At 37.3% G+C, this 13,587-nt stretch overlaps 1 protein-coding gene and 1 long non-coding RNA gene across 4 annotated transcripts; both read right to left on the reverse strand.

The window, feature by feature from the left end:
* Nucleotides 1–278: 278 nt before the first annotated feature.
* Nucleotides 279–4,606, reverse strand: LOC124298346 (uncharacterized). 2 transcript variants are annotated; one of them, XR_006906782.1, is made up of 4 exons: nt 2,749–2,760; nt 2,679–2,680; nt 2,351–2,486; nt 279–649 (listed from the first exon to the last, which is right to left on the reverse strand). It is a non-coding gene; the product is annotated as an uncharacterized LOC124298346 (long non-coding RNA). The 2 variants fall into 2 exon arrangements; XR_006906781.1 differs by lacking the exons at nt 2,679–2,680; nt 2,749–2,760 and adding an exon at nt 4,592–4,606 and having other exon boundaries at nt 2,351–2,531.
* Nucleotides 4,607–5,751: 1,145 nt separating this feature from the next.
* On the reverse strand, nt 5,752–10,854 carry LOC124298335 (uncharacterized). Of its 2 annotated transcripts, XM_046750197.1 has the most exons (5): nt 10,534–10,854; nt 8,910–9,271; nt 8,161–8,241; nt 7,098–7,558; nt 5,752–6,174 (listed from the first exon to the last, which is right to left on the reverse strand). In XM_046750197.1, the coding sequence occupies exons 1-5, from the start codon at nt 10,616–10,618 to the stop codon at nt 6,138–6,140; spliced, it is 1,026 nt and encodes a 341-aa protein (XP_046606153.1). In that variant the 5' UTR covers nt 10,619–10,854; the 3' UTR covers nt 5,752–6,137. The 2 variants fall into 2 exon arrangements, with proteins under 2 accessions (XP_046606153.1, XP_046606154.1); XM_046750198.1 differs by lacking the exon at nt 8,161–8,241.
* Nucleotides 10,855–13,587: the final 2,733 nt, after the last annotated feature.

Consider the following 13,587-nt stretch of genomic DNA (forward strand, 5'->3'; position numbering starts at 1 on the left):
TGAGTTTCAGTCATCTTTTTAACGCCAATGCAAATAAAACACACGATCATCGATTTAATATACCGTACCACTCTTCACAGTTACATACACAGCTGTATTATACGAAATTGTTTAACGTTTCGATAATTCTGAAAATTCGGTATCAGCACTGATTTCAGTTACAAAATATATATCCAAGGATTCGAGGGTAAAAGTGGTTCAATTAATCAATACACGGACCATAGAAGTGTATCTACATAGAATTTTTAAATGATCGATTAAAATCACGGTATACAATATTTATAGTGACAAAATTACAATGTTTTATTTTTTTTTTTTTTCACTTATCGTACGATAATTATTATACACTTGTCATTATATATCAGTTTGTGTAACACCGTCGCAATCATCCACGGCAAAACCGACACCATTCGATCAACTGGGGCTTTTCAGAGGCGTCCTTATCTACCAAATGACGCTGCATTCGCACTCGCACCAGAAAAGCCATTAATCGAATACGCCGAAGCCGAGGAAAATCCACCACCCCCCCAATATGATTGAGGGTTGTAGCCATAGCCACCATAACTAGGGACTGCGTAGTAGCCTCTGTTACCATAGCGATTTTTATTCCAATGACTCGGATCCGGAGATCGCTTAACCCTTTCGAAGACTGAAAATGAAACGAAATAAATTTATCAAAATCGAAGAAGAATTTAAAATAGTAAGAAACGAAGCACAAAATTAAGTTTAAAAACATTCTATTACAGCTAAGATATTAATTTTTCTTCTTTCGTTAACGAATCGAGTTAATTCTTCGATTTGGAGAAAACAGATATTCTCATCGTCCGTGAACACTAATTGTAGAAATTCTTCAACATTTTACCGTTTCGTTTTTGAGAACGTGGAAATTTACAGAAACTATTTTCAATCCGCAAGTATTAGTGTTATTAAATTCTACATCACGATCACGAATTGGATGCAAAAATTTGTTTGACCGCGAAACTTACACGGAGTCAGTTTTTTGCTCGTGAATTATTTTGAGAGTGATTTTTACGGTTTCAAGTTTCAATGGAAAGGAAAGTTTGGGAAAAAAATGTTCGTGGTTATGTACGGAATGATTTTCTGCACATAATCAGGTAATTGAAAACCAAGAAATTTTGACAGTGAATCTAGAACGTGTTGCGAAGCTTGGCAGGATAAAGTGAAGGTCAAATTTGTCTCTAAATATATTGACAAATAAAAAATAATTAATAATAAGATTCTGAATTTCACGCACTGGACAAATCGTGCATTATTACTAGGTATCCTTCTTTACGTTAAAGACCTTCACTGCTTAAGGCTCAATATTTTCAATACTTGATTCTATTATACCAAATAATTTCCGATTTTATTTATTTATTTTTCTTTTGTGTTTAGCACTAAAATCTATATTTTTACATATATATAATTTAAAAAAAACTACGCAAACCAATACTTAATAGTTGGAAATTGCTTTAAAACAGTTGAATACACAACAAACTGTATTTTCTTAAAGTCGGACTTTACTAAATTCAAATTAACTGTAGAGAACGAGGTTGAACAAATTCGAAAAATGCCAGGATTAAATTTGAAATCACAGACCACAAACACTCTTGATAGCTCAATTTCACAAAATTTCAAAACTTTTTGGAACTCCAGTCCATGGCAACAGACTTTCCATCTTACAGAGCAATCGAAATTTGTCATGATTAAAAAAATAAGATATCCCAAAAATTCTGTGGTTAAGGGAAAGCTATTTAGTACTTCTTTACCGACCGAATAAAATGTCACATATTTTGACTATTATCAAAGCCTACGCAGCACTGATGCAAAAATGTCGCAATGAGTGCAATTCTACATCCAATACCGAAAAAAATTTCCAAAAACTTTTTGGTTTCAAGCTAGAATAACGGCAATAAATTATAATTCAACACTGAGAATACATTTCTTGGCATTATTGTTGTTTAAAAAGAAAAAATTTTCTTAGTATTTGTATTCCGCATTGCATCTAAAATTCCGCTGACTTTGGTTATTCCCCATCAGAGGTGTTCTTACAGCATAATCAAAACAAGTGACATTTAACTCGGTCGGTAAAGATTGACTACAGCGTCTTCTTAATATCGAAAATGTTGACAGTATCGTACGTTGTACGATCAAATTTTACCGTGAATGAATTTGTTGCTTATTAGAAGTCAATAATGTGCAGAAAATTGGTCTCACGTATGCAAAAGTAACCGCAATCGTGCAAAATATTGATTCGTCCACTTTGCTAATCGACTTTACACTTCGGTGGTTATTTGCTCGTAAATTACTGGCTGACTATGCGAATAAAAAAATATGTTGATATAATTACCTCGGGGCATGGCAGCGGCCATTGTTACAATCACTAACACCAATACAAGAAACAGCGTGTGCCTCGCCATGTTTGTGAAGTGAGGCGTAGATGCAGAAAGAGGAAGAGATCTACCTGGACGAAAGTGAACCGAAGACTGCCGGGTTCATTTTCGGATCTCCACTTTTATACCAACTGAAACCTGAATTGAGATGCCAAAATATTTTCGCTCGTCGTGACTTCATTCTCTGACTGGTTAGTGCAATTTTTCGCATACTTTCTGAACTCGTATACAGACGTATTAACGGTCACGGAAGGTCCGGCTAATTTTCAGGGGTCGTAACTTAACGCCTGAGAACCACTGGTAAGAATTTTAGTACGAATTGACCCTTTGAATAAAAATTGAGAAGACCAGGAACAAACGTCTGAAAATCTCCAATGCAATATTATTTGTACCAATTATGGTCAGCAAGAATGAAACAACGACACTATTGCGTGATAGAAATGATGCCGAGCAATTTCTAACGAAACCTAAGACATTAACTAATTCGAAAAACGTTTTATAATCGATACATTCAAGACATTTTAATCCGTTTTTTTTTTTTTTTTATCATTTTTTCTTATTTAGTTAACAAGACTCTGGTGATAACCATATTTGTATTAATTTTTTTACGGGTTCTCCGAAGATCTCTGTGGTGAACAAAATAAGCACAAAAACATTGAGATCGGATCAAGTATATCAGAGTTCAAATATTTTCAACGTTCTGATCGTAAAACCTGTTCTTCAATTCTTGATGCGTTAGGTTATGTTATACGAAATTGCTTGAATTTGTTTTTACTACATAATAGGGAAATTGGTTCATTCTAGTTCACCATCATTGGCGAAAATAATATCGAAGGAAATTTTTCACCTCTTTTCCTAATCTTTAACTCACAATCAGATGGTCACTGTCTCTTATTTCTTGAATTTCGGAGACGTTTCTTACGTCTAATCGCCATTCCAAAGCTGTGATTAAAATTTAATCGCATTGGATTTTTATCGCTAAATGTTCGTGGATTTCTCGGAATTTCAAGCGTCAATTTTGTACGGACTAATAAATACAATTTTCGGTAGATCGGATCAGTGATGTAGAAATAAAATTCGTGTCCTGATCTCTTTTTCTTTGTACTTCGGTCAGTCATGAATGAAATCTCAAAACTATAGGAATAACTTTTAAATGATTGCAAACTATTAGAATCGATGATGTCTTAATTAATTCCATACCCAAACGTTCTCTTCAGCAAACTTGATTTTTTTTTGAGTAAACAACATTTTCTCGATCTGGCTGAATAAATTTTAATTCGTTTGAACGATGCGCAAACCGAGACGATTTCGAGGATGATCTCAACCCGAATTCTTTCTTCGATTTATAAAAATACGCTTCGATGTAATTATCGGAATTTTTTAGTCGTGTGCTCCAGACTTGCAGCATCGATACAATTTAGATTCGTTCTTATTGCAATCTACACCGCAGTGATGAAATTTTCTCACTCCTAAATAACTGATGCATGTATCGTTCCGGAATCGGCGTCAAAAACGCAATTTCGAATTCCGTTTGCATCGTCATCTCTTTTAGTTTTTTCATACAAACAGCGAGAGCTGAATCAAATATGACATTTTATACACTGAGAAAAATTTCATTTGTTACAGTAACTAGAAAAATTCAGTAAAACAGGTATCGTTAAAAAAACTGTTTGAATATTGTTGGAATTACTAAAAACGAGGTACGCGTAACCATTTTGCGCTATCGTCGATCCTTTTTTGGTAATTGCAAAGCAAAATCAGTTTCTGAGGTTTACTCTGCTTTTTTAGTCAAATAAGGCTTTAACGTCAATTTATTCTTGCACGAGCATTAAATTTTCGCAACAATTACAACAAAATTTAGCAATAGTGATCGCAATGAGAAAGAATAGTAAAAAATACTAGACTTTCCGGTAACAGCTGTAAAACTAATTTTCATTTTCTGCCTAGAACTATATTTTTCGATTGTGATAAAAAATGAAAATACTCAAGGACCGAACGTTAACCGGAACTAAAAATTTTTCTCAGTGTATGCGTTTTTGCCTTTTTGCATTAAAAATGCCTTTTTGCATTGAAACATTAATTAAGCCTGTTTTTCCGCCGACTCGCTGAGGTCGTATACGTGTAGGCTGTAGGACTTATGATAAATTTTCCACAACCGGATATCCATTAGGTATAAATACACGTGTAAAATACGATACCTGGGCATTGAATTCTCTTATTTATTTTGCGCCGCAAACGATCGTAACGAATCCGGAATGTTTTTTATCCACTAATTTTCCCATCCATTCCACCGCCTTCGATCCTCTCTCTGCTTCTTTAATTCTCTTGTCCTCTTTTTCACCTCGGGAATCACCCGTAACGCTTGATCACCTCTCACCATCGCCCATTCATATGGGATACACTTCTGTTTATTACCAGTCGTACACTTAATTCTCAATCAGATTTACCGTTATCAAAATCTGCGGTATCGTCTGACGTACTTTTCTTACTACGTCTCATTATTTTTACGATATTTTAATTGACAATAATAATAACAATAATAATAGCGGTAATATTATTTTTACTCCCATCATCATCATCCACGCTTTTAACAGACGGGACATTGAAAAAACAAATTATTTGCACCGCGATTTCCAGACTCGAGAATATATTGATTCCGCTGACATGTTTTCTGTTTACTAGTTGCAAAGAGCCTGTAAATTTTTTGCTCAAATTGACCTCGTGTAATCGGATATTCGCTGTGATTGCAGAAAGTTACTTGCCGGTGGTGGAAACTTTTGGCTTTTCTATTATTTTTTTTATTGGTGTTTCTATAATTATTTTTTATTGGTGTTTCAAGAAACGATAGAATCTACTATATTTCGAACAATTCTTTAAGCAATCTCAAATCAATTAATTCAGATGCATCGATGTCTAAGGTTTTATTAATAATTCCAGTATTCTCTATTTCTGTGTTTTGAGGATGGGATGGGGATCAAGACTCGGAAGGGTAAATATTTCGAAATTTCAAACATGTGAAAATAAAAATAACGAAAATCAAGATTTCTAGCAATTCATCTTTCGTTATTTTAATTTCTATACGTCCGTCATTCGAAATATTGAATATTGACCTTCGTAGCTAACGGATATAATAATTTGACAATTGCTCAATATACGTGGCAATCTCGTAATAAAACTAATGAAAAATATCGATTTCTTCCTAACCAACCTCTCTAAGTGAATGGCCGTCTCGGGATGATTAACGTTTGTAAAAAAAAATCAAGGTTAAGAGAGTGGAAGAGTGTTACAAGGTATAACAGCTCTGCATAGATCGAATGTCTCCATCGACATATAAATACAATATACATGTATGTAAACGTATATTTTAAGTATATTTATTTTCCATATTTTTCTGTGACCAGACAAACGTCATCGCTTTACACAGATTAAATTTCAATTTTTTGTGTATTTATTTAATATGTAAACTTTAATTTCACGTACATGCGTAAAAAGGAATCGAATTATTTGTGTATTATATAAATACATGACAATATTTTCTCTGTGACACGATTTTCGGCCACCTCGTATCTGCCTAAAAAGTTGTCGTATGGAAGTTGCCAAAACTGGAATTTCAGAAGTTCTTCGTGTCTTTCTTCACGTTCGCGGATCGAGTTGTAGAAAAAATGTCTATGCATGTATGTGTGTGTGCGTATATACTTGGCTTTAACATTGACATTTCAGACTCTTGTTCGGACAGGTTGAGATTTATTCCTCCGCAACAGGTGTGCGCCTCGCCTTCTTCCTGAAATAAGAAGGAGAAAACTTCGTTAAACGTGACTTATATCACCCGTGAGGCTTGGAGAATTTTTTTCTCAAGTCATTAGAATGAAAGATCCGATCGAAATAAACGGACGAAGACAAATCAGCGAATAAATGTTTTACAATGTGTTCATATTACTCGAAGCAAAGAACCACATCGAATTATTTGATGCTTCGGAAAGATGACTTAATTGAACATTATTTTTTAATCATTTGTATGCGAATTTTTCCTGAGGTTGGATAAATTTATTAATTGTGAAACATGAGCTAGTTAGCTAGAAAACAGGAACAAATCAATTCCTTGTTCATTGAGTTATAATTAAGGAATTAAGCTGTTACCGGAAAGTCTAGTAACCGTTACTATTCTTTCTCACTACGATCACTGTTGCTATATTTTCTTGCAACTGTTGCGTAAATTTAATGCTTGTACAAGAATAAATTGACGTTAAAGCCTTATTTGACTAAAAAAGTAGAGTAAGCCTCGGAAACTGATTTTGCGTTGCTATTAGCAAAAAAGGATCGACGATAGCGCAAAATTGTTACGCGTACCTCGTTTCTCGTAATTCCAACAATATTCAGACAGTTTTTTTAACGATACCTGTCTTCCCGAATTTTTATAGTTATCATAAGAAATGAAATTTTTCTCAGTGTCAAAATATACAAAAAAAAGTGTATAGTAAACGAAACGAAAATATAGAATTTTCACAATTCTAGGACTGTGCTTGCCACATTGTTATTCATTCTTACGATTCTGTACTTTGGCTTTCCATACTTTGACCCTTCTACATTTCCGCAAATTCCATAAAACAGATCTTCACATCTTTGAAGTTTCGATGCTTCGACCCTCCTGTCTTAATCAAAATCCTCCTACATTTTCACCCCTAATTGTCTTTCGTCTCAACTCACCCGTTCGGAGCTCCGCCGTAAGCTGTAGCAATGGAACTAGCAACGCCGCTTTTCCCGGTTGAGTAGCTGTTGGCGATAGCAGTGACGACGCCAGGAAGCGAACCCGAGGATCCAGCGCGCCTGGATATTCCAGGGAAGCTGAACATCATGGGGAAGAAGTTGTTCAGGTTGGGAACGTAGCCGCCCTGTCGTCGGTTTCCGGTGACCGGCCAGGATGGCGCGACGGATTCGTCGTCCTCGAAGTCGTCCTCGTCATCCTCGTCAGCTTCCGGAACGATCGGTCGCTTTTTCCCCTTCTTTACCGACGGACGCTGCGCCAACACCGTCGGACCCTCGGGAGCTGGTGGCTGACCCGCTTCTTCCGGTGCTGCAGAATCCTCCGGAGCTTCGACGCCCGCTTCTCCTTCCTCCACGTCGTTTGGCAGAGGCTCTGGATTCGCAATTGGCGTCTCGGGCTGGTCCTGGAAGGAGAATTTTGTGGCTCAATTTTGACGGTAACAATTGAATTTGGGTAAAACTTTTCCGGTATTTACTTTTTTGCACGGATTAATGAGTTGTGTTCAAAGTTTGGAAAACCGTTGTATCGGCAAACTGCGTTAAAATCTGAAAAACCGCACGTTTCTACGTTAGACGTTGATCGTCTTTCCAATTACCACAATAGTCGCAAGGAAACTTAAAGACATAATTGCGCATGCGCCAAGTTTTTCATCTGCTTAGACAAGCTGGTCACCTCTGTCCAGTTCGGCCAACTTGGCGCGAAATTTTAACTAGCGCAAACATTTCGAGGTTATGTTGAATTGAAGCTGATCCGTCGGTTTTAACTATTTCAAATTCTCGATGCAACGTAACCTGAAGATGTCAAATTGTGTCGAAGATTTTCGAACGAGTCGTGATATCATTCCGTCTGACACTCCAGTGGTATAAAAAAGAAAAAGTAGAAAAGGAGAAGGAGAAACAATTTTTTTTTTTTTTCCAAAACTCATCATTCCCCCAAGAACGTACAACTATTTTTATGGTTTCTTTTGTGTTTTTAATTTTCATGGCAAGGAGATTTCTGCTTTACCTTGCAACTAGTACTGAAAGTAGTAGTTCCGAGGTGACCGCCAGACGCCGCATCATTCTCGCCAGTGAATACTGACGGTTTCTATAAAACAGTTAATCAATCAGTTTGCCGTGGTGATGGAGTGATTTTTTTAAACGATCGTTGTGTGTACGCCATTTGGTGAAAACAGAAAGCCCACTTCTATGCTTTTGCATCAAGAGCCATTATCGACGTTAAAATAATAATTGCATACTTTGGGTGCGTACCGAAATTAATTGCCAGCGCTGTAAACCATCTTTTATCTCTTTTGCACTGCCGATCTTGCGAGCAGCTCTGCCACTATCCTAAGGAATTTTTATCGCTGGCAGAGTTAGTTTCTGAACGTACCCAACGAACCATATCTAATCATCCTTTGACCAGCTTTGTGTAGAATATTTAATTCACCCACCAGTTATCCTTGGCCGTGAATGACAGGGATATAAAATCTCGCTTACGAATAGCAAAACATCGTTAAAATCTCTCCGAGAATCCCGTTAACATTCTGTTTTTGTTTTTATTCTTCATTTGCATGAAAACGATAAAAATTCATATTCCAAATAAGACTACAAGAAAGAAACCGCATTTAATAAAATCGTTACGATTTATGAGTCTCCCAGAGTTTCAATAAACTGTTTTTCTCTTTTTCACAATAACCTTCAATCGGGAATTTACAAAACGATAGAAATTTAGCCAGTCTTCGGCAAAAAGGTAACAAAAATAGCCACGCGTACCTGGGGAGAAAATCCGGCATCGGGTTGTTCCTGAACTTGTTGATCATCGTCAGGGAATCCAAGATTCGGATTTGCAGCTTCCGGTGCGGCTTCAGCCTGGGCGCTGGATAACTCGGGTTCGTCGATCGGTTCCGGTCCGTTTTTCAAGCCAGTCGGTGGAATTCCGCCGAGATAAGCTCCTCCACTGACTGAATTCCCTTGGGCAAATACCCCCGTGGCTTGATCGCCGTCTTCGGATCTTCTCGCCGGTCTGTAATATCCTGTGAACATCATGGCACGTTGCGGAACCACGGGTCTTAACGGGGCCCGTTTTTCCCTCAGGAATAGAACCGGGTTTCCGTAGGCGTCGAGCATCACGGACACTGAAAAGCGTATCGTTTCAATGGCGGTTTAAATATCGCTGGAATTACAATAAAACGTAGTTCTCGATAAAACTTTTCCTGGGTATTGGAACATTTTTTCACTCATATAATACCCTGACATCAATTTATTGCAACAGTTGAAGAAAAATATAGTAAGAGTGATCGTAATCAAAAAGAATAGCAACTTGTACTGGATTTTTTGACTAGTAATAATTTTTTGGTAGAGTGAAAAAAATTTTAAATCTGTATTGTAACAATAATTAGAAATTTCTATCGGTGTTAATATTGCTGAATCTAGGCTTTCACGGGGAGGGGGGAGTGAAAATCGGTATTGCGGTGTAGCGACTAATTTAGACAGAGACGGTGAAAAGAGGAGGACTAAAACTGCGAATGGCTATTCACTCGGCCAGTTTGAGAACGTTGAACCCGAGGCCGTTAAGTAATAGTTTCATTTGATCAATGAAGTGATCACGCTGAATATTCAACCTTTACAATTTCACGGTCAATACCGATACTTTATTTTACTATATAGTCTTATAACTATCTGCCTTTCTACTGTACTAAAATATTACTAAACGAGCTGCCGTTGGGAGGAAATAATTTATTGAAAATAGACCAGAAAATGACGGAAGACGAATTTGCCGATCTCTGTTCACGTAGGATGGAGGTTAATTAGATCTGATTTCTGAAACCAACGATGCGTGTCGATCATTAAGCTGAAACCCGTAATAAACCTCAGAGTCAAACAAATATCGTACAGAATACCTGATTTTTTTAAATTGTTTTCACTGAGTAATTTATCCAATTAAATATCCTACAGGTCAACAACATTCGTTTGCTATAGGTTTAATTTTTGAAAATGGGTGGTAACATAACATTACGATTATACTGGAAAATATCTGCAAATCGATTAATATTATCGGCGCGATGGATTTATTTGAGAATATCAAAAAAACAGCGGATAAGGAAGAAAACTGGCGATACGTAATCAGTGAGAAAATGTTTTCGGAAATCGACAAGTAAATACGTGCAAAATCAGAAGAAAAATATCTAATCGATAAACGGTAAAAAGCAATAAAAAAAAAAAAGGCCATAACCATCCGGCGAACAACAATTGCGAATAAACTCGTGAAAAATCTGTAAAAAAAAACACCGAGGAACAAATTAGCGCAAAACGGTATATAAAAACTGTTTAAAAAATCTCCAAAAGTAATTCTATTCCAGCCTGTCGGACAGTTATGTACGGTGGATTCTATACTCACGAGGTTCTGCCGGAATGACTCGAGCTGTGGATATCGTTGCGGAAATCGCAACCGCAGCTAGTGCCAGTGTCAAGTACGAAGTCATGGCTAAAGATCCTGTTGAGACTGCAATCGAATGCGACGTATCCGGTATTAAATTTTCTTGTCAAAAATCGATTGTTTTGAAACACCGTGGATGATCGTCGTGGGTTCGATACCCGAATTAACGAAACGTTTGTCCGTAATCTGCTTGAAAATTCTTCAGACTCGATGTACAAGGTACACTACTCGAGGTATACTTGCGTGGCTGGTGCAAATGGTTTGTCGTTCGTGTCTTCGTCTCTCTGCAATTCCTTTTATACCATGGCTGTACAGTATTTGCGGGATGTTCAACCCCCTCCAAAGAACATCTCGGTTCTGTCACACCGCGTTGCGTTACTCTGGCACGCATGGACACGCGTCCCTACGTGATCATCATCGCAAGTCTCTCGCAGGATTTGAATCTAATGAATTAATTGTGGATTCATCAAAATTTAGGCCTCCTCCTTCTCCTCGGATTCCTCGATACCGCGATCCTCGATTCTAACATCGATGCGGGGATTTCACCCCCTCATTTTCAATTTCGGAAGACGCGACGCGGCGCTTCTTATTCGCGAAGCAAAAAAGTCACCCCTTGGTTCTCCGCTTGCTCGATTCCCAGTCAGGTTACGTCCGTTCCATTTGTCGGGAATACCAAAACGCACTTCGCTCCTCTCTTTCCTTTCCTCCGTCCTTTTTTCGCCGGGCGCAAAAATTACCTCCGGAATGAATTTGCTAACGGCGATGAAAGATAGTTATGCAGAATAACCCCGTGTGCCGTGCACCTATCCATCTTCTTATTTTCTTTACCTACCCGCGGCATGAGTCACATATATTACACCGAACGCACGATGAATCGCGTAATGCCATCGACCGCTGTTGAATTCGTTTACCCGTCTCGACTGAAACGATTTTACTCTAAAACTCGGCTCTGTCATCCCAATATTAATCCTCAAAATTATCGCCTCAAAGTTTAAGCGATGCGAGACCGTCGAAACGAGGAAATGGAAAGCAACGTGAGCATGTTCATCAAACTTCATTCTGTCATCCCGGCGGTTCGTTCATTCATCGTTCTGACTGTCAGACTCTGAATCTGTCAGTCGATCGAGGATGGATCATGAGTGATCCAAGGTACAGAGGCACACGGGGCGAAGGCGGATCTTCGACGTAAGTCTGTCGACTTAAAATTCCTGACATGATGTTACCGGCCACCGCCACTGGACTCCTTCTGACTTTTGATTATGGGACTTGAGGATCACACAAAGTTGTCACTGTGTGTTGCAGTCGCTCAGGAGAAACCGATCCAGACACACGATCGCATCGATCATTACAGCTCGCGAAGACGGCACGGGATGTATTATATGGGGTACACGGTGTATAACGTAATAGATCGCTACGGACGATTCTTCTCAAATCTCGAGGTTCCCGATTTGACAATTTTTACTTTGGGCCTTACACCGTTATGGGACTTGTACCAAAAATCCACATCGATACGCGTCCTGCGTTATTTTTTCAAATTTTCATAATCGCTCCAAGTTTTCCTGCCGCACTTCCACATGCAGAAGGAAAAATGTTTCTTGAATTTACCAAATGTGGCCAAAGAAATGTTTTGTTTATACAAATGAACATGGTTTTACTTAATAACATAAATTGTTTTTATCGCCGGGTTTTTTTTTTTTTTTCGAATCAAATGATATTTATTTTTATCGAAAAAACATTTCTTTTGCAACATTTTATCGCCATGCTTGAAATTATATTTTTTACATTCCTTACGAATGAAAGACTGAAAGAATGTAGATTGAAAATTTATGAAATTTTGAAAGATTCGCTATTTTTCAGTAAAAATATCAACGGTTTGGTCAACGTTCCAACGGGTGCCGATAAATCTAGGATATCATATATCCAAAGAATTTGTTTTTTACGTTTATTGGAACATTCGTACACACATTCGAAAAATTATTGTTTCCTGATCAGATTTTGTAATAAAATGTGCAAAAAATTTCAACGTATTACGAATCAACCGTAACTCGAAGCCATTAAAGATATTTGAAGCATAATTATGCAGCCAGTAACTGCATTGATGGTGTAAATAATCGTAAATATGATGTTTTCTACGTAAAACAAAAAAAAAAAAAAAAAAATTAGCATTAATACACTAAAACTTGGCAATATTTACTAACCATAAATCTGGACTAATTAGAATTTTCTCTGATGATGATCAAATGACCGTTTCCAGATGACTTTGATAACGTTTAACCGGTCAGACGGGTCAGTTTAAAAATCTGCAAGAACAACGGAAAGTAGACAAAATTTGATGTATATTCGTATATTGTTGAGTTGAAAGGAAGTCGATGGGAATGAAACTGAAATGGTTGCGAAGTTTGAAAAGGATCGCCCGTACACAGCATGAAAACTTAGTTTCTTATAGGCCGGAAGTTGTGGCGTCACTCAATAAACGAATGTCAATGAATACGAGGATCGCATCCTTTGATCATCGTTATACGGGCGTATGACGATATGTGATAATCGACTATGCATTCCGAACAATGTGCAATATTATTGTTTTTTTTTATTTGTTTCTTTTTGTCCCTGGAAGCCTTAAATTTGATGCCAACGTCCTGCCTGGTGCACGCAGAGTTTAAACGAATTGAAAGCGTTGCATAAGACACGCTGCAAAGTTTTTTTTCTTTATATTTTCTAGAAAATAAAAATTTGAAACAAGAAAAAAAATGTGTTGCAAGTAACTATTTAGTATGATTATAGTTTATCGTCAATACTACATTTTTTTACCATTGCTTCATCATTGAATTATCGCAACAATTGCAAGATGAAGAAAAATTCAGTAAAACAGGTATCGTTAAAAAAAACTGTTCGAATGTTGTTGGAATTACGAAAAACGAGGTACGCCTAACAATTTCGCGCTATCGTCGATCCTTTTTTGCTCATTGCAACGCAAAATCAGTTTGTGAGGTTTACTCTACTTTTTTAGTCAAATAA

The sequence above is a fragment of the Neodiprion virginianus genome, chromosome 2 (genome assembly GCF_021901495.1).
Source record: "Neodiprion virginianus isolate iyNeoVirg1 chromosome 2, iyNeoVirg1.1, whole genome shotgun sequence".
NCBI lineage: Eukaryota > Metazoa > Arthropoda > Insecta > Hymenoptera > Diprionidae > Neodiprion > Neodiprion virginianus.

Excerpts from the sequence above, each read along its gene's own strand:
- LOC124298335 (XM_046750197.1), bottom strand. The coding sequence starts at position 10,618 with ATGACTTCGTACTTGACACTGGCACTAGCTGCGGTTGCGATTTCCGCA. Across the intron at positions 8,242-8,909 it reads ATGCCGGATTTTCTCCCCAG|AAACCGTCAGTATTCACTGG; the intron begins GTACGCGTGGCT and ends ACTGTTTTATAG. Across the intron at positions 7,559-8,160 it reads CTTTCAGTACTAGTTGCAAG|GACCAGCCCGAGACGCCAAT; the intron begins GTAAAGCAGAAA and ends TTCTCCTTCCAG.